The sequence below is a fragment of the Zootermopsis nevadensis genome, unplaced genomic scaffold, assembly GCF_977971745.1.
Source record: "Zootermopsis nevadensis isolate Lab colony 2312 unplaced genomic scaffold, Znev_1.0 Znev_ptg000004l, whole genome shotgun sequence".
Classification (NCBI taxonomy): domain Eukaryota; kingdom Metazoa; phylum Arthropoda; class Insecta; order Blattodea; family Termopsidae; genus Zootermopsis; species Zootermopsis nevadensis.
Window position 1 is genome coordinate 8,585,875 of NW_028259136.1, and position 20,058 is coordinate 8,605,932.

The 20,058-nt window shown below is 43.7% G+C and overlaps 1 protein-coding gene across 1 annotated transcript; it reads right to left on the reverse strand.

Moving 5' to 3' along the window:
* Positions 1-3,416: 3,416 nt before the first annotated feature.
* Positions 3,417-10,596, reverse strand: LOC147874840 (uncharacterized). The gene is made up of 3 exons (XM_087342776.1): positions 10,542-10,596; positions 9,969-10,100; positions 3,417-9,421 (listed from the first exon to the last, which is right to left on the reverse strand). The coding sequence occupies exons 1-3, from the start codon at positions 10,594-10,596 to the stop codon at positions 4,371-4,373; spliced, it is 5,238 nt and encodes a 1,745-aa protein (XP_087198902.1). The 3' UTR covers positions 3,417-4,370.
* Positions 10,597-20,058: the final 9,462 nt, after the last annotated feature.

Below are 20,058 nucleotides of genomic sequence, written 5' to 3' on the forward strand. Positions count from 1 at the left end.
TAAGGGTTTCGTATGATTCTTAGAATAAACAGCGATTATTTCCTTAAACAGCGTTAACCAATTGATCTTCGTAATGGTGAAGTGTCGTGTTTTCTTCGCGGTACGGACTGATAGTTTAATTGGTGTTTAAATGAGCTTTGTGCTTCAGTCAAGTCGATCAACGTTTTCCTTGGGGATTTAAGAGCACGAAGATTGCTTCAAACTCATAGGCCCACGTGTTGGAATGCCGTCAGCTGGGGACCCGTTCGCGAGCTGAGAGACGCAGTTCCAGGAGCGCGTTCTACCTGCTCCTGTAGAGAACACCTGAGCTTTGGGCCAGCTGGCCCCGCGACTCTCAGGACGGAGCGTGCCTTTCTCCAGAGTCCTCGTCGAGAAACTGATAGTTGCTCAGCTGTTCCAGAAATAATGCTTTATTTTATGGACGAGAAATGCCTGTCTCTGTCCTGAGCAAGCTGAGTCCACTCCATATTCCCTCGAACAAATTTAATTTAAACTATTGTATTGTCCTTCCATCTACGCCTAGGTCTTCCAAATATTCTCCCGTTCTGACCCTCAGGTGAACAGATGACTGTCGACTTCCATCTTGGTCTATAACAGTTTTTCTCTGCGTTATCCAATTTTCTCAGTTCATTTTCCCTCTTTCTCTGGTTCATTCTTCATTCCTATATTTCTCTTGTGATACTGACTCCTCCTCTCCACCCCCTCACATTCGGACCTGCCGCCATATTTCACGGTTTGCGTCCACAGGATGTCAGGAACCCGTGTTTGATTCAATCATCCACCCTCCTCCCCCCACACTCCCGAACCCCGCGTGTTATTCGCCTAAACCCAGGCTGAAACTCTCACCCCTTCCAACATTCAATCAGGACTTAAATTTATGACTGCGAAAAAAAATATTGGTCGTTGCGTTTTAAATTATGTTCTACAAATTGATTTTACAATCAACAAATAATGAAAAAAAAAAATCACAACTGTCCCAGGTCTGGTTAGATGGGAACTCACAGAAATAATAGAAAAAATCCTGCAAACGCATGCATATGGGAAAAATAGAATGTTCGTCATTTAAATATATTTGAATAATCGTATTTGTCAGCTAGCTGGTGGGTCTGACGGTGACAGGTCCTTGACCACGGGTCCGTATGGTGGAGACATCTGCTGGCCGGACTGCGATGTCAGCATTTTCTCTCAACCTAACCCCCCCTCCCCCCCCCGCTCTAACTCCGACAGTTCCCAGATTCTTTTTACCCTCCAACCCCAAAAAACTCCAAGTTCCTGTCCGCTCTGCTGTGTTACGTTTTGTGGCCTGCGGGCCACAGGCCAGGCGACGGACGAGCGAAAATAATGAGAATTAGATCTGAATTTGTCTTTGGAAGGTGCCCGGATCGAATCTCGTGTCGTGGCGTCATCTAAGGTTCTCGATTCTATCAGTACTAATACGGCTGGCATCTGGATTGAAGCGTCGTGTACCGACGTTTCGGAGGTCCTTGCTCACTCCACTTACTCATCGCCCTGGTGATGGATGTAGCAGAGACCTGCCATACGTCGGTAAACGTCTACCACACAACACGACATCTTGGAACTCTGTGATTTTCCTCAGTCTCCCAAAGCTAATGCCCGATTATTAGGCCAGACTTAAAATAGACCACGACCGCTTCCTTCAAAATGGGATGCTGCTCATGCATGATCCTCCCACCTCATCTCGGCAGAGCCACACGGCCGTGAAGGGACAGACAGACAGACACGGAAACAAAACGGACCAAATTTCGTCACGATACCGAAGTCATAACTCGGGTCTGACATTACTGGAGTTGCAGTTGAAACAGCGTCGTTGAATATCCCTAAATCCAAGCAAATGGTACGTTAGGGAGCAGCACGTAATAGCGAAGAGAGGACGGGAGGACGGGAGGATACGTAAATTAAGGAAAGGCAGAGACAAGATGACGTCATGACTTGCACTGCCACACAGCGGTGTACTTATGGAATCAGTTACATATCTTGAAGTAGTATTAACCGCATCCAAGAGATGGCAGAATTGAAGTAGTTCCAAATAACTCCATAAGATGGCAGCATGCGAACAGCTTTCATGTCCTGCCATCTGTAGGTCAATAGCGGTTTAATTTACAACGACAAGATGTGAAGTTCGCCGTTTGATTGTGATTACGTTTGGCGAGCTTTTAGGTTCTGACGCTCGACGAGTGTGAAGGGCACTGAGTTTTGGGTTGCTGTGTCGTGTTTTCTGCAGGAAAGTCACTGATGTTTCGGTGCTGCATCTTGTATCCATCATCAGGGGTAATGTTTAGACCACGTCTGTCTGTCTGTCCATCCCTGAAACTAGTCCATTGCGCCACGAATCCCACAAAACAGCAGTGGGTTACAGACTCATCACCCATGCAGGGGTATTCTGAATGCCGGTGTTGTAGATTACAAACGAGCATAACTTAGGTAATTAATGAAGAGTTCTTTTTTACTTTTGTGATGCCTGTGTTATTTAATGACGTTGTTTCAAATGCATAGGTTTCAGGCGACGTCCTTGTATTGCATAAGAGAAAATGATCATGCATGTGATAAATGGATATGGGTTTGGAAGGAGGCGGGCGTGAGCGAGAGAGACTGAGGAAAACAACAAAAGGTTCTAGTGAGTCGAGGTGCAGAGCATTGCTTCCTTGGTTTCTGCGTCACGCTACAGATGGCAGCACTCGCTGGTTACATGAGGGAAAGGGAGGGGAACAGTAATAGCCTACACACAAACGTATATATATTGGGAACGACCCATTTTTCAAGTGCCTGAGCACTGCGGGTCCCCCGGAGTTTAAGTTTTGGCCTGTGTGTGCAACCACAGTACAGCAGCCACGTTCCCATTACAAAGAATTTAATTATGCGTACAGGATGTAATATCAGAAATGTTACATTTTACCCCGGTCTCCCCTTTGAGGCGTTTTAAAAAAATGAGTTAAGGAAAAGACGCAGAGAAAATCTGCAGTCAATGCGACCAGCATCTTCACCGTCAACCGCGGTGCGTGAATTCGTTTCGTAGGTTATATAATGACGCTATTTCATGTACGCAAGTTAAAATGTTACGAAAGTAAAGATAATATGAAAGAACGTAGGATCAAAGGGTCGTGACGTTTTACAGGCAGCAATCACGATATATTTTTAGGGGTGACTGAGGAAAATTGTGAAGGAAACTCGGTATTGCGAACTTCAGGTTGAGAATCGAATGCAGGTCCTCCTGAATGTGAAACAGATATCAGCGACCGCACGAGATTTCACACAGACTATGAGAATGACAACAACTGTTCTGAAACGTCTCTGGATGTGTGAACATGTCGGTCTGTGGGGAGGGGGGGGGGTTTAGGGGAAAGAATAATGTCTGCCAGGTTGCATAACATAAAAAAACTTTATTACTGAGTGTTATATTGGCAAACATGCATCGCATTCCTTAGAAATGGGGATTTACGAGACTAAAATTCGTTATTGATGACAGATATAAAAGTCTGAAGTTGTTTACCGAGTCTTCGCGAGATAAGGAAAGTACACAACCGCAGTGCAAAAGAGAGCATGACAAATGAACCAAGTGTTATTGACCTAGTCTGTTCTGAACTTGGAAAACCGCGCTTTGTATCAGACAATGTCGACGGATAAATCTGTGTAGGTCTGAATAACATGTCCTTCATTACGCTAACTATACTGCGTATTTGGCCTTGTAGACGCTAAAATATTCTCAGAGGACACGCAAGATTGCTGCGTCTGTCAAGTGAATTAAACATTTTTTATTATCAAGGGTCAAAGAGTTTCGCATTGGTCGTTACAAACAAATGTTATCTCAGTACCTCGATATGGTTCAGTTCACGTACCGCAGATTATGAATTACGCAGAACTAAAAATATTCTGCCCGGCTTCGTATTTCAAAATTTTATATAAACGAGACAAACAACTTAATCACAAGCGGGACTTTCTTTGTGATAGACCACGGGTAAATTATAAGGACGATTACGCTCTAACGCAGTAAAATCTCATTTACAATTTGGACTCCCGGGGGGCGGCGGCAGGGATTAACCATGACTTGTAAAAACTCGTGCACATCTGACTCCATGTCCAGATGGTTGTCGTCTTTTTCTGAGGTTGGATAATTTTGGTTCTCGAACCACGGATACAGCATTTATGGGATAGCGTTTTTGAGGTCGACCGCTCCACCCCCAAAACCTCCCCTGCGCAAGCACATGACTTGCAGAGATTCTGCGTGTGATGACAGTCACATGTTCTCCCTCTCCCTCCCTCGATCCATCATTCCTTTGCATTGTAACATAAGCTAACCTAACCCAAACCTAACCTAACCCAAACTATCCTAACCAAACCTAACCTAACCTACCCTACATAACGCTGTCATATTCCGAAATGCTGTCTTCAGTTTCGTAGTACATTTTCAAGTCGTGGTTGCAGACGTCAGCATTTTCTTGAACGTAGAGACCTTGTCCTACCAGCTCCAGGTCGACGTCATGTCCGAAAGTTACCAGCTCCGGGAAGTCTACAGCCGTAACGTTGACAAGCCTGATGCTCCACATCGCGTACGGACTGAGCATGAGGTCTCCGTTCTCCAACATTGTGTACACAGAATTGTGGGTCACTCGTTCTCCGCTAGGTTTCTTTTCCCAGCTGTACTCCATTGTCAGGTTGTCACTCCTGATGACGTAGAACTTCGACCCGCACCTGTAATAGGAATTTCCGTGATGCGTCATCTTGACGTGGAAGTGATTGAGGAGTGCCTCCATCTTCTCTTGAACCGTGTCAGTTGAGGCTTTAAAAAATATTTCCATTCTGTTAAATTTTACAGCATTTTTCTGGACTCCGTTCAACACGTCCGCTTTCAAGACGACTTCCTTGCCCGCTAACAAATCCAGAATTGCGTCCTTGTATCTTTGGTTTTCCCACCTAAAAAAGGGCCCAGTGGACTTGTAACGACTGTGGAATTCTGCAGTGTGGATGTGCGGGTGGATGTGTTTATTTATGGATGTTTTATATTCTTGTAGTTTGGACGAGAGGGTCTTCGTCTGCCCTATGATGACGGGAAGGAAGCTTTCGTCAGAGTCGTTCTCCTCTCGGAACGAAGGCAGTTTAAAATCTCGAAGCCAGGCTTCTGCGAACGGAAAGACCCACTGTCTCAGCGCAGCGACCAAGGATCCATAATGGCCAAGCGCCTTGTTTGATAGAATCGTTTTCTCCAGGGCGATAACGGAGCGCTGGAGTTTCCAGTCGCTTATCTGGAATTCGAGTGAATCTGCTGAATTGATGTCAGCAATATAATCTGCCAGCTCCTTCTTCTCGGCGTAATGTTGTATGTGCTCGTACACGCCGATGAGACTGGTCATTGCTTCGTCGAGTTTGCCTATGCATCTCGTCAGATTTTCTTGGACTTCGAACCCGTTTGTGAACTGTTGTAACTGAAGTTTGATGCCTCCCAGTTTGCTTTGTATCTTCCACCTTGCGACGTGCAGACCGACTTCGGACTGTGACCCGAGACCGCCTTGAACGCGCAACATCTCACTCTGCATGGCGCGTATCATAGGAAGAACACTTTTCACAACTTGTTGTTCGACCTGAATCAGCTTGTCGAATTTGTTTTGCGCCTCTGTTATCGCGTCTCCCATCTCTTTAAGTGCCTTTTTGTCATCTTTGTATTTCGTATAAATTCTGATCGGTATGTCAGCGAGCGTGACCAATGTGCTTAAGGTTCCCAAGCTCCTAGTCACTCTGACATCCCTTGCAACTCTGCCGCCATGGAATGTTCCTAACTCTCCCTCTTTCCCGCTGATTTCTTTTATAAATTCGTCCTGCAGGTCTTTCGCTTTCTCAAGGTCATGTGGTCCTACCTCATCGAGTCTTCTCTCGAAATCTCTGGCAGTTACTTCAATTTGTCCTAAGTGCGTCGGACTTTGCCTTGCGGTCTCCAGCAAGGCAGTCACTTCGTGACGTAATGAAGCCACTGCCTCGAAAGTCGCTTTCGCAACGACGTCCATTTGGCGTTGCAGGGCAGAACTGGTCCCTGTCGGTATCTGCACCGACGTCTTATCCACTATCTGGCTGCCGACAGACAGGACTTTGGACACCAAGGAACCTTGCGCGATCTGCTGAACCGCCATTTGTCCCAGTTGACTCAGCGAACTCAAAGCCCCGGTTACGAATTCCACAACAAACGAGATGATTTTGTGTCCCAACGAATTCTGCAATTCTCCGCGTTTCTTTCTCAAGTCGTCTTCGTCCTGTCTTGCACTTTCTTGTTTTTCTATCACTTCGGCAATCAATTCGTCGATGGTCCTTTCAGTTTCCCTGCCGATCATTTCAATTTCAGGTAAGATTTCCTTCGTGATGAAATCATTGGCCGATGAAATCTTTTCATCAATTTTCTCCGTGTATTCGCTGTTCCTTTTATAAATAACATCCAACCTGTTTATATCCCTAATGTACTGAATGTGTTCCTTCATCAAGTTCAGATAGCCTTCGATATTCGTTACCAAGACGCGATTGGTAGACTCATCCAGGGCGCGTGCCTTGCTCAGCGCGGCCGTGTATAAGTAGGTCAGGACTGTCTTGTAATCCCTCGAACGCTCATGGGGTTTTGGGTCTTCAGCGTATGAGCGTATTCTCTGCAACAGCGACTGATAGAGAGGCAGGAAGTCGACGTCACTTCCTTGTTCTTTGAACTGAGTTTCCAGTTTCTGCAATTCATCAACGAATGCGAGAGTGTCGTAAGTGCTTTGGACCTGGGGGTCGGAATTCAGCTGCGTTATGAACTCACTCAGAGACTGCTTTTCCATTACGTGGTCTAGACTGGAAACCAGGTAAACTTTGTAACTGTTTATTATTGACGGAAGGGCATCCTCGAAGCGGTTTTCCTGTGCTGGCGGCCACGTCAGACCGTCAGTGTTTCCGCCCCAAATGCCGTCTTCCCCACGAGTACCCCTTTCACCCGAGTGACGTCTTCCGGTCTCCGTCCATCTGTATACGGTATTGAACACGTACCAGTCGGCCGTACACTTCGCTGTTACAATGTCCCCGTCTAAGCCACCCGGTCCACCAGTCCCTCCTTCCCCGTCGTACCCGTGTTCCCCATCCACTGATTTCCTGCCCCACGAGTTTGACTCGCCTAAATGAATATTCATATATTCCCCTCCACTTCCTCCAACTCCCCCTCGCCCACCATTTCCACCCCTACCGCCCGGAACACCCCAATCGTAAAATTCATACTCATACATGTCATATACACAGAAACACCTCCATCGCCAATTCCTTCTTACGAGCCGAATTCTGTGATATTTCGATCGCACGTCGCCTGGTCGAATGTCGCAGCGCGTCCCGTAAGATGGACTCCGGGTGTACCCTGCTGCCCTCCCTTCTGCTCCGTAGCCGCCATCCTGACCTGGACCACCCCTTCCTCCGTCAGTGGAAACCGTGACGTTCCCCTCAAGATATTCCCTTGCAATTGCGAAGTAGCTGCCCGCGTTTCCGCCCGGGAGTCCCGGTTTTCCGTCCTGTCCGCTGTGCCCCCGCCACGTGGCGTCTGCAGCGCGCTGTGGTTCATGACGGCGTCCCTCAGAACCTTGAAGTTTTATCTCCCTTTGTCCCGTGACGTTCCATCTCGGAGCCAGGATCGCGACGAACAGCTCCTCCCCGACTTTGTCAAAGTCGACGTCTATGAGCACCGTGTCAGACGCGAATATTTCGACGGCCCTCGGCTTTCCCTCGCATTTGTTGTTCATCTGCTCCAGCACCTCGCTTACCTTAACACGCGTTCCTTTCGCTGATATTCTGTCTCCGTCCAAACAAGAGACTGTCGTCTTCTCCTTCTCTACTTCCCTTACAACGTTCCTCAAAGCCCGCATTTTCACGTCGCCGAATACTGAGCGCGCAATGTCTTCATAACCCGCGATGCCACGGGTTTCCATTTCAGCCTCTAATTCCCTCCACCGTTTTCCGCCGGCGCTCCTGACCTCCCGGTGGCCGGAAGAAACATTTTCCTTCCGGTTACCGCCTTCCAAAAGTTCGTCATGCACCGTCACTAGAAACGCGAACCACTTCTTTGACTCACGAATTTCATTCACGACATTATTAAAAGGCCCCACCCACTCGGTAATCCGCGCTTTTACAACGTCCTGGCCACAAACAGTTTGTAATAAATCCAGATATTTACACTGACGCATTACATCCACGAGATATTCGATTGCAGTATTTACTTCTAATGATTTTAAAACGTTAGCGACTATTTTTGGAAATGTTCTGGGCTCTGGAGATTCAGATATATTTTTGATCATGTCTGAGAGCATGTTCTGTCCTGCTTCAAGCTCCCTTATCAGTCCGACAATGTCACTTAGGCCCTTCTGTTCTTCTCTGGAACGATAAAACCGAAGAATGTCCCTTCCTATAAGCGTCGTCCTATTAAGTACGACTTCATTTACGCGATTTGCGATCAAGTCAAGTTCATCCCTTGATTCATCCGACAAATTAAAGAAAAATTCATCGTTGTTCTGTTCAACATTTGCTGTACAATCCTGTACAAATGTTTGTAAATCCACGGCGTATCTTCCACGATCTGAAGAGATTTTCACAGCATCTTCCGATCCGCGGATAATACCAATTTTTTGATAATCGTCGCTATCATTTCGAAGCGTTAGACCGTCTATTACCTGAATCGCGCGTTCATATCCTCTTCCGTCGGGCGAGCCTTTATCTTGGAGCTGATATTTTCCTGACAAAAACCTCTTCGTGTCCCTTAAAAACTTAGCAACATCGTAAATAATTTCATGATCTTCGAGTTCTTCAAATTTTACGTCGTTTTCTCTAGTCACTACAAGGCAGACGCCGTCCTTGAATTGAGCGGTGTCAGTAATCAATGTGGAAGATTGCGTAACTAAAGTCCAGAAGATTTCCTTGTTCAAATCCTCGAGAACCGAGGGGTAACTGGCGCTAAGAATGACCTTGACGCTTCTAGCTGAGCGAAGGACCCCCTTTATTAGGTAAGCAGAAATAATTTCGTCACTTACGCGTCTAACTTTGCTGAAATCGGGAAGGAAATAGTACGCAGTGTCAGCGTTGACGAAGGATTCGAGAAAAATGTGACGAATTTCGTCGTCTGTGAAGTCGCGCCCTTCCTCAAACAGAAATTCCCCTGACCGTGTTCGAAATGCCCTTAAGAATTTCTCGTTGTAATAACCGTCAGAGTGCCGTGGGAACGCATTCCCAATCGATATGCTGGTTCCTAGGAAGAGGACAGCGTCTTTCTGTGAACCCAGTTTTAAGAATTCGTCAGCTTTTTCCAAAAACTGCAGTGCCTTTTGTGTTTCGTCGTCAGAAGGTGTGGGGTTAATCCGCTGATGGCCTGTTTCTCGCCAGAGACGACCAGCGTCGAGAAACGGACGCTGACTAGAATCTGCAAAAGACGAGAGACTGAGTTTATCCTCCGAGTCACTTATCACCCTCAGACGCGAGAAACGCGAAAAGTAGATTCTTCTTTTTTGACGTAAATACGTCTATAAGGAAGGGTCATTCGGCAAAAATGTGTTACGAAAAAGGGAAACGAAAAAGTGGAACGAAAAAGGGAAACGAAAAAGTGGAACGAAAAAGTGGAACGAAAAAGTGGAACGAAAAAGGGAAACGAAAAAGTGGAACGAAAAAGTGTAACCTGGTTACCTAGGAACCGTCATCTGTTTATCAACAAATAAAAACCAATGGTTACCTACATAGTTACCTTACCTTACCTTACATTACATTTCATTTCATTGCATTCATCTACCACAGACCCATCTTAAGCGTAACTAATTCAAGTTGAATAAGCAAAGTCTTAATCAAACTTTACTCAATTTTAAAGCATGTATAAAGGAAATATTTAGAATAAAGCCAATATATAAACTTTCTTTCCGTATAGACGTATTTACGTCAAATTCTCCGGAACCGTGGTTCCACTGACAACTTTTTACCTTGGCACGCGACGTCAGTGCTGCAGTCGACCAGTGGTTGATGCGTCGCTCGTGCCTCCACGCCGTCCGCGTGACTGACTTGAGGCGGGTCGGAGGTGCCAACTGCGTGCTCCCCCGAATCGATCGCGTGTCCTGAAACAAAGGCCCTGTTGAGAGTCGATCGAAGTCTTGATTTTCAAGCAAGAGACACGCTCAAGAACACGCAGACGTCCAGACTGCAATTCGGTCAGCTCTTTCAAATAATATATCTCCGTGTTTCATTTTAATATTATCCTCCCATCTATGTCTATATTTCTCATGTGGTCCCTTTCCATACTGCAGCCTATGCGGTTTAAATTTTTGGATGTAAATGTCCGTAACAAAGCACAACAACAACAACCCGCCCCCAAGCAATTAAATATTGGCATAATTTAGCGCTAAAGTCAATTATAAATCTATTATTTTAGTGACATCTGTGTCAGTCTGAAAGTGTGCCAAACCACCCAGAGCAACCCGAAACGTCTAAAAAGTGCCAAGGGACATTCTACGTTAGTACAAGCTGAGAAATGGCAATGTTTCTATGTCGTTACGAACCTGGACATGTGATCAGGCATACAAGAAATGCGGCCAGACGTTTCAGGATGACCATTCTCAGGAAGAAAGTCGGACCGGCCGGCCCACTCACTGCAGAGGTCAGAATCCCACAACTCGAAACGTGTTGTCTGTAATGTAAAATATAAGTCCCTCGATCAGCGTTTTGTTTCAGTCTGAAATTTGACAAATGTCGAAGCAACACGCCATGAACATGTTTGAACAACGAATTATTATCATGGATAGCTTCACGCTCTGGCTGTCTTACCGTCGGAAGACCAACCCCAAATATCCTGACGGACGACAACAGATTAAATCACAATTGCCTAGAAAATTTGAGAATTATCACTGAAGACTTCGCCCTTATGATGGAGGCAGCAAGGACTTTCGAAATGTCGGCCAATTTTAATGAGACTGAACGGCGGAACATCCCAGAAGATAGCCACCTCAATACTCGTCGCCATGAGAACCTGAGTTATCACCAGTTTATGTCTTGTAGCGAAACATAAGGACTATTTTTCACTTAATTTCAATCCAATTTACGCCCTTAAGGACTCTTATTCGTTTGGGCTTCTGTACGTGTGGTGATACATCGTTTTAAATTGACCTGAAATTTTCAATGGGACAATCAGACTCATTTTTTCAAAAGCTGGCAGGAGCTAGTCAAGGCACTCCCGCTCATTTATAAAACAGAACGTTCATTACCGCGTTCACAAAACCCTCCCCTTTGGCCAGGTGCTTCCACATTCCACCCACTTTCTTTAAGATCCAGTGAGATTATCCGTCCATCTATGTCTTCGTCTTTCGGGTAGTCGCCTTCCTTCCGACGCCAAACGCCCTTCTGTGTGAAGACGCATCGCGTCCCTGTCTTGTCGTCTTGTTCACTGAATTCTCTGTTACTTTTTCAATTTCCTTCAGAGAGATTTTTCTTAGGGTTAAATTGCTCACTTTTCAAAAATCAAAATCCATCATTTATGATCAACCTTTAAGTCTACTGTGAACCCACAGAACTCATGGCTTTGGTAGAACGTCGTTTAATGAACGAGGAAATAATAAAATATAGTAAGCAACTCACCTCCCGGATGCTGCGAGATGGTTTCTCTGTACCCGACTGTCAGTCGTCTCGAGGTTTGCAGATTTGGTTGCGAAGTCAAGCGAAGAATCTGTAATTCTGAGAGACAAAGGAAAGGAAAATCGCGTATGGCACGGAACAATTGCAAAATATGTACCCTGATAAGGGAGATTAAGAAGGACGTGCCTTTTCAGGTGTGACACTGTGGTTTGTGACTCACAGTGGAATTCATAAAATGATCTCCCTGAAAATGGATTCCCTTTAAGAGTTTAATACTCTCAGCAACGTAAAGTGTTTCGCAAGAGAAAACATTTGCGTTTCCTTTTAAATACCACTACGGCTCTCGGCTGATCTATTTAAATACCACTAAGCTGTATTAGTTTAAGAACTGGTTTGATTTTATTTTATAAGTAGCATTAAACGGAAGAATCTTTGCTAAATATGGTGGAAATATGTTCTGAGAGGATCACAGTTCCTTTTGTTTGAATACTGACCGTGGTAAATATTTTTCACGGACTGTACCACCGTCGCTAGTCAGACGCGTAATAAGTGGTGCCTTCCTGCTCGCTGTCGTCCAAGTCGGTAGACATGACTTTGGCGACGTCTAAACATCTCTTATTGCATGCAGATATACGATGTTTAAGCATGGGATTTCATATTCTCGGCTGCGCTGATTGTGTCCGAAAGATCAACATTATAAATTTGAAACAGAACGCGAATTGTAAACGATGAAGTCATCACACATGAAGAATGCTTGATAAAAAGACGATGGAATGTGCACATGTCTTTAACATTCATTCATTTAATTCTGTAGGACTCCTTGGATGAGGGATCGGCCCGTCGCAAGGCCTCTACCAGTACACAGGACAAACATCCATGGCTTGAGTGGGATTTGAACCCACGATCCCAGGGACACAATGCCCACGCCTCAGACAGCGCGGCCACTGCGACCGGCGTGGATTACTCAATGCGTAAAAAATAATCTAAAAATTTGATTTCCTAGTAGGAAGGCGGATATTTATTTTATAACTTTATCAGTTACAAAATACTTCTAATCCGAGTAAATATGACAGCTACACCCAACGGTAATTCCTCGCATATCCTGGCTTCCTTGGACACGTTTACCAGGAAAACTAGGATAGAACTAGGCTTGAAAGATGTGCCGAAACTTGTTTACCAGAACCAATTTGACTCCAGATCACGTAAAAAATTCGTATAATACGTGGCGGACTCAGTCCGACATCGGACCACAAAGGGTTAAAAAGTGGAACACGCCAACTTATTCCAGACTGACATTGGCTGACGTCACTTGCATTAACCCCTTGAGCCGAAGATGAGCGACGGAATTTATATATAAAATAAATTCACGGCTACGAAGGTCCCCAGGCGGTGCCCGTTCGCCCTTCTGGCAGAAATAGGGGAGCCGAAGTCAGAACAGGGATTCGAATGCGAACAGCGAACACAGGAATGTAACTTCGGACTCTGAAAAAGGAGGGAAACAGCTTCTTTGGAATGATCCTGTCCCGTTTAGATCTTGTTATAATTGTTGGTACATTTGAATTCGTTTGGCGGGAAGATTCTGTGTGACTATATAATCCTTGGATATTCCGATAGATGGCAGCAAGATACAGGAACAAGTAGCATTTCCATCTACCGGCTGTATTTAGAACTCAAACGAAACCCATTTGTAATTATTATTTACCGCCCAAACAGCTTGAATAGTTGAATAGTTGAACGACACCCTTCCATGCGTTTCACTTACTTAGAACACTCAGTTAAATAGCGCTTTGGGATTGCGTTCGTCTGGAATGATCACCATAATAAATAACCGCATTTTATTAAACGTGACTTACGTTGTTACGTAACTCCAAGAAAAGTAATTATTCAACTAACTTTCATTTTCAGAAGTTTCTGTAGTCGATATCAGGACCGTGGCATATTCAGTTCAAAGGCATTTGTCCGCCTAATGAAATTTTGTGATGATACAATCTTTTGAGTTTGGAAGAAACTCCGATTAGGTCTCTTGGATGGTTTCCACTGTGTGTTTGTTACCAAGTGGCATTCAATAACTTTATACGTTGACCATTGTTACGGCCTGCATTTTGCTTGCTAAAAATCATTCATTCACACGATAACCTTAAACAATTCAATAATTCCTTCATCAACTAGTTTGTGCTAAAAATAATACACAAAACATGTGTTTTGTTATTAGGAAAGGTTATGTGGAAGCCAGCGTTTGAGGGTAAGGGGTGAGGCTGGGGGCAGGGGAGAGTGGTCTTATGACTGCACCTGGCTACTTGGCTCCTCATTGGCTAATTTTGTTCATGTCAGCCCTGAGACGTTAGCAGTCTCAACAGGTTGATGCAGTGTCGGATCGTCCGATAAACCACCCTCAAGATCGCATTACTACTAAAAACAAACCATAAAAGAATAAAGACCTAATAAAATTTAAAAAATATACGAATATTTATTAACTAAAATGTGGCATCTTTGAATATTCCTGTGCTCATGGAAGTCATGAAATCGGAGGTTAAACTCCACTTATTCTGTACCACTGGATTGACATTGAGATGAATGTTGACTTTCAGGCTCCGACTACTTTAATTAATCTTAATTATGTTCTGGAGTTAAAGGTAAATCCCAACGTTTCAAAGGGAACATACTGCCTCCATCTTCAGCTCGTCCACAGGGCGTTAAAACCCATAAGACCAACATTTTTGCCGTTGTGAAACCATCAGATAGCAAATATATGTTTGTTTTGTGGGGGGGGGGTTGCTGATTGTCGTCTGGTATAAATTTATTACCGACGTTTCAGAGATGCTTGCTGTCTCAGTCATCAGGCAGATTACCTTCCTGATGATGGAGGACACAAATACCTCTCAGACGTCGGTGAACGATGCAACATCCCAAAAGGCTGACAAATTCATATTCGCCTTGAGAACCTGAAACCTCACGTAATTCGTATGTTGGGTTATTTTATGAAGATTTGTCTAGTTTCTGGTCCAGCGAATTGTTTTCAGATTAAAATGTGGCAGAACTGTTTGAGTGATGTTTAACAAAAAAGGCACAGAATCCGCATTCGAATCGACTGACTGAGCAAAACCACGGAGCCTTCAATCATTACAGGGACCGGTATTTGAACTGAGGCCTCACGGATACGAAGCCAGACTCCTGTTCACTGCACCGTGGCATTCTGTCCGGTGGGGGGTCAGTGCCCCATTTGACACCAGGTGGAAGGACACAGCGAGGAGAAACACCCAGTGGCGACTGGCGAGGCGCAGTCACTTCGACTCATTTGTCCCTGTCTGGTGACTGAAAAATGGGGGTCTCGGGTTTGAATCTCGTTCCACAGTGTTCCTTTCGTAATTTTCCTCAGTCCCTTCAATGCAGATGCTTCAATGAAGCCTTCTGCTAGGCATCAGCGAGATTTTCTTCAATTTTTTTTATAAACTATTCATAATAATGTTCAGTACGGCCCTACGTAGTTTTAATGGCATCGTTAAACAAATTACAAGAAAGGGACCCAGACACGGCCTGTCACGTGGTGTAGTTCTCCCCACGTGTGCGTGTGACGAGAAGAAAGTGGCCATTTAGTTGCATTGGTGCGTCGTTTAACGTAAGGAAAGTAAAGGATTTTTGTTTTCAGACTCTTCCTATCCATTTTAATATTATCCCGTTCCCTGTTTTTCCACGATACTTTCAAATCAAAATTCTGTACGTGAGATTAAACTTTTCCATGTGTGCTGCGTGCTCAGCCCATCTAAACCTCCTCAGAATATTAGCTTTTGTGAGCTGGGACTGGGGCTGAACGACCTGGGTTCGATTCTCATCAAAAGAGGCATGTGCACGTGTCGAGGGATCAGCTAACTTCGTTTGAAATGGGGACCACGTGGTCCTTACCCCAGAGACACAGGAACTAATTTATCTTTACCAAATTCGTTTGTCCATGTACAAACTTTTCCACACAGGACCTTCAGAAATTATGTTTTGTGCCCAGACATTAATTATATTTTATAATAATCGATCATTTAATTCCGGAACACGTGCAGTGCGTCGGAAACTATGGGACGGCTGTGGGTTACACAAATTTAATTTCCGAAACGTCTATGTAAAACGTTTCTCACGTTCCGCCGCTGTCAATCGGAAGTTTGATTTGGTGACAGTGACATCTTGCGGGTGGATTGATATTAAGTTTCATATTAATACGATTCGTCTCGGCCAATCCCAGCAGAGAGTCGACGGACCGCGCAGGGAGAAGACTTGAGCCAACCTGTATGTCGCGTCGGCAGGAATTGTGCAGGGGCTAGCTGGCCCCCGGGAATCTTGAACGCAGCGACATTTGTGAGCGGAGTTCATGCAAGGACTTGCAAGTATTTGTAATTTCGTAGCCAGCTCAGTTGAGCTGAATGTAGCCCGGAAACTTTTAATTAATATTATACCAGCAAAACTATCAATTGAGTATATTCGTTATCATGAAGAATTACTTCTAGAAGTCTCTCGACGTTCTGGCGCCTTTGTTTAAAATAACTAAATTACTGTCACTCGAGGTATTCCGAGTTTAACAACTTGTTCAGAAGTTAATAACAATTCATTTGCTAGCTTTTGCAATAACGCACAGGCCTTGTTCTTGTCCAGAAATCGAATAATTAGTATTTACGAGTTGCAGAAATTATGGCGGGTTTTTTTGCAGAAGTTTATAGCCATTTTGGTTTTCCAGGTTTCTGTCATGGCGTATTGCGTCACCATGAATAATAAAACTAATCTGAAATTATTAATAATTAATTACTAATTGAGGCGCTTTGTAAAGTTCACGCTGAATTATTTCCCAAATTAATTATCTCATTTTAAGGGCAGGTTTGTTGACCAAAAGTTTCGTAATTCTAACACAAATTCAATCAAGACCTTCGACTTGTAAAGTGACCATTTTTGTATCTCTTATGATCTCGGTGTGTGTTTCGGCCATTTTGAACTTCTCTACCATGCAAATCCAGGGGCACGGTACCATTCTGAAATGAATATAGATAAACATTTCAGACTTAACTTACTGAATTTATTTTGTTGTTCCAAAATAACTAAATCTACTGGCATTATGATGAAGTATAATCGCACTGCTGAACGGGTTAAGCATTGCATTCAGAAGGTACTCTGCTCGAATCCCGACCAGGTACCTACCTCGTGCCTTTATTGTGTTTTCGTGATTTTACTCAGTCATTCCGGGATTGCATCCCGAAGTAACCCATGGCTGTGTTGTTACCTCATTTTTAAGTCAGCTTATCTTAACCAAATTACCAGATTTTTACCTGTTATTTTCGTTCCAACGCAGGATATTTCAGTTCTGATGAAGGTTTACCAAATCTGCTCCTTTCTTTGCGTTGATATTTCAAATGATGCTGGCTCCTGTCAGAGCTGGTGGTTTTTAATATGTTTCTTACAACTTGTTACAGTGTTGTATAACCTTAAACTCGTCTCAGCTCGATATTAACACCCCAAAAGCCCGGGTGGTAACTATATGTACCACCTGATCCATGAAGTAACTTTTATTTTGCATTTATGCGTTTCGTATGGATTTCTGGCTAAACAGCGATTATTTATTTAACCAGCGTTTATCAGTTAATCTTCGTAATGGTGAAGTGCGGTGTTCTCTTCGCGGTACGGACTGAATTCCCCTACTTTGAACGTCGCTGCGTGTTGCTTGCTTGCCCCTATATACATGTTATTTCCTACGTTCATTTAGGCTAATTAAAATGTTAACCGACCCAACATCCACTTTCTGCTGTTGGTACTTTTTGGTTTGAAGGCAGTCGCTCTAAATAAATGCGTAAAAAATTCTTGACGGATTACGAACGCGCCAAGAAATACCAAAATTTACTACGAAACGCGTGTTACAAGTTTCCATCCATTTTTTTATGTGCAAATCTAGTTTCGCTCGTCTGTGCTGTTCGTCCTAAACATCTAAATTGAAGGTAAAGAATTTTGAGATATTTAAGATTACGCCAGAAATTTTGAGCCCAATGCTCGCTTTAATGCGATCGGAGGAGAATGTTTTGAAGTTCCTGAATCGAGTAAATTGTACGATCTGATTGCAGTGCCACATTTAACGGCGTCATTTAAACATCGAATTAACGCAATTTGCAGATTTTTGATCGTGGTTCTTCAGTCCGATGTCAACAAAATTACTTTATGGCAATTTCCACGCATGGACTGTACAAGTTGGCCAATTTGTCTGTAGTACTGACTCACTAATGAATCAAACTCTTGTGTAGTTTAATAAGCCTAGAACTTCTGTAGTTTAATCCTTCCTTATGCATGGCCGGCAAACACTAACAACCCAATTTGTACGTCCATGTCTGTCCGTTGCCTCGACGTCTTTTAAACTTGGAAAAATAATCCAAAGTGTCCAACAAAGTACTTCAGATGCACTGGGCATTTTAATGTATTTTGATTTTCTGTACTGACGCGGAATCTAAATTTGGAAGAAGAATTTTTCTTATATTAGTGTTACTTAAATTGTGGCCCTCGGATAATGGGCAATGATAATTAACTTACGGAATATTTCTTCAGGTGGTAGTCGTAACTGACCTCAAGCAATTGTGGGCCCATTCGTAAATTTTCAAACAACGAAAGGAAACTCCGCAACCCCCAAAAAACAAGGCGGTGTTAGGTGCGACGGACTGACGGACAAATTCTTCGCTACAATTCGTCTTATGTCGCTCTGAGGGGGCCTTATGGACTTCTGTAAAAATTACCAACATAAAACTTCATCAGATTTAAAACAACGAAGCCTCCCTATAAGGCGTTCTGTTACGCTGAGATTTCTCGTGACCTTCTTCAGAAAGAAATTACCAACATAAAATTTTATTAGATTTAAAACAACACAGCCTCCCTATAAGGCGTTCTGTTACGCTGAGATTTCTTGTGACCTTCTTCAGAAAGAAATTACCAACATAAAATTTTATTAGATTTAAAACAACACAGCCTTCCTATAAGGCGTTCTGTTACGCTGAGATTTCTTGTGATCTTCTTCAGAATGGAATTACCAACATAAAATTTTATTAGATTTAAAACAACACAGCCTCCCTATAAAGCGTTCTGTTACGCTGAGATTTCTCGTGACCTTCTTCAGAAAGAAATTACGAACATAAAATTTTATTAGATTTAAAACAACACAGCCTCCCTATAAGGCGTTCTGTTACGATGAGATTTCTTGTGATCCTCTTCAGAAAGAAATTACCAACATAAAATTTCATCAGATGTTAAATAATAATTATTATCATTATTTCCGCAAACGCGCAGGCTCTGTTTCGATCTTCCGGTAGAAGACCAATTTGCGCGATCGCACAACGCGACTCAGCTGTTTTATATTCAGGAAATAAATAATTTCACCAGAATATTTAGAAGGCACGTAATTTGTTTGCATTTTGCATTAATTCAGGGATTTTGGCTGCAACTTTACATCGTCAGGCAGCAACATTTTATTACAGTCCCACGAAATAATACGGATTCATTTCGAGAAGCGTTTTCTTTGCACTTAGAAGTGACTTCCGGTAAACAAATTCGTAATTATTACGCAGTTCTCACCTCCAGCGGCCACGACAAGTTTTTTATGAAACAGACAGTACTTGAACGTAACCAAAATTTGACAATTTACACGCTGATTAATTTCGGAGCTGCAAAAGACAAGTTCATTTATTACGTGCAAAGGCGACCGAATTCTGGAGTCTAATGATTACAAATTGAAAAGCAGGTTGGCAGCGTGTGGTTCGCGAGTGTTAAAATCTCATTCGCGTGTTTAACGGCGGTGAATGCAGACTGTCTACCGTGACGATAGTAGCAGCAGATCAATCTCCTTCTATGCACATTTTTGATTGGATGTGGATGAATTAAAACGGGCTACGCTGACTATTACATAATTAATAGAACAGAGAACAATATTAATGTTATCACATCAGAGGCAGTGATTTTTAATGAACATAAATGACGCGTGTTCCGTCAGTCAGTGCATCGGAATGTTTTCGTGAACACGAATCGCGTAATTATTGCAGATTTTAAGAATAATCAAAAACTTTCTTGCGGTAACATCGAGCCGTGATTTTAAACTTCGTGACATTTCGCTGCGTAGTTTTTTTCAGTGATACCAACTTTTTCGCCGTGGATTCTAAATCACCGCGGTGATCGCTGCGATTCTTTACCGCTCGTGAGGAAAGTTGTGTTGTGCGTGTGCGCGAGTGAATTAGTCGACTCTCTGAGTGTTTGTGGTTCAGTGCTGTGAAACGTCCTTGGATTTCCTCAACGACTGCGGCGCTCCATGGGCCAAGGCGGACGGAGCAACGCGCAAAGAGTAAAGTTAAGAAGACAAAACCAGTGTCGGCCGAACCCCTAGTGGACGAGGACCCATCCGCTGGAGGATGGGCTGGGCGCTCGCGGCAAATCTTGTACGCCATAGCATCG

Excerpts from the sequence above, each read along its gene's own strand:
- LOC147874840 (XM_087342776.1), bottom strand. The coding sequence starts at position 10,596 with ATGGTCATCCTGAAACGTCTGGCCGCATTTCTTGTATGCCTGATCACA. Across the intron at positions 10,101-10,541 it reads ATGCCTGATCACATGTCCAG|GACACGCGATCGATTCGGGG; the intron begins GTTCGTAACGAC and ends CCTTTGTTTCAG. Across the intron at positions 9,422-9,968 it reads CACTGACGTCGCGTGCCAAG|ATTCTAGTCAGCGTCCGTTT; the intron begins GTAAAAAGTTGT and ends CGTCTTTTGCAG.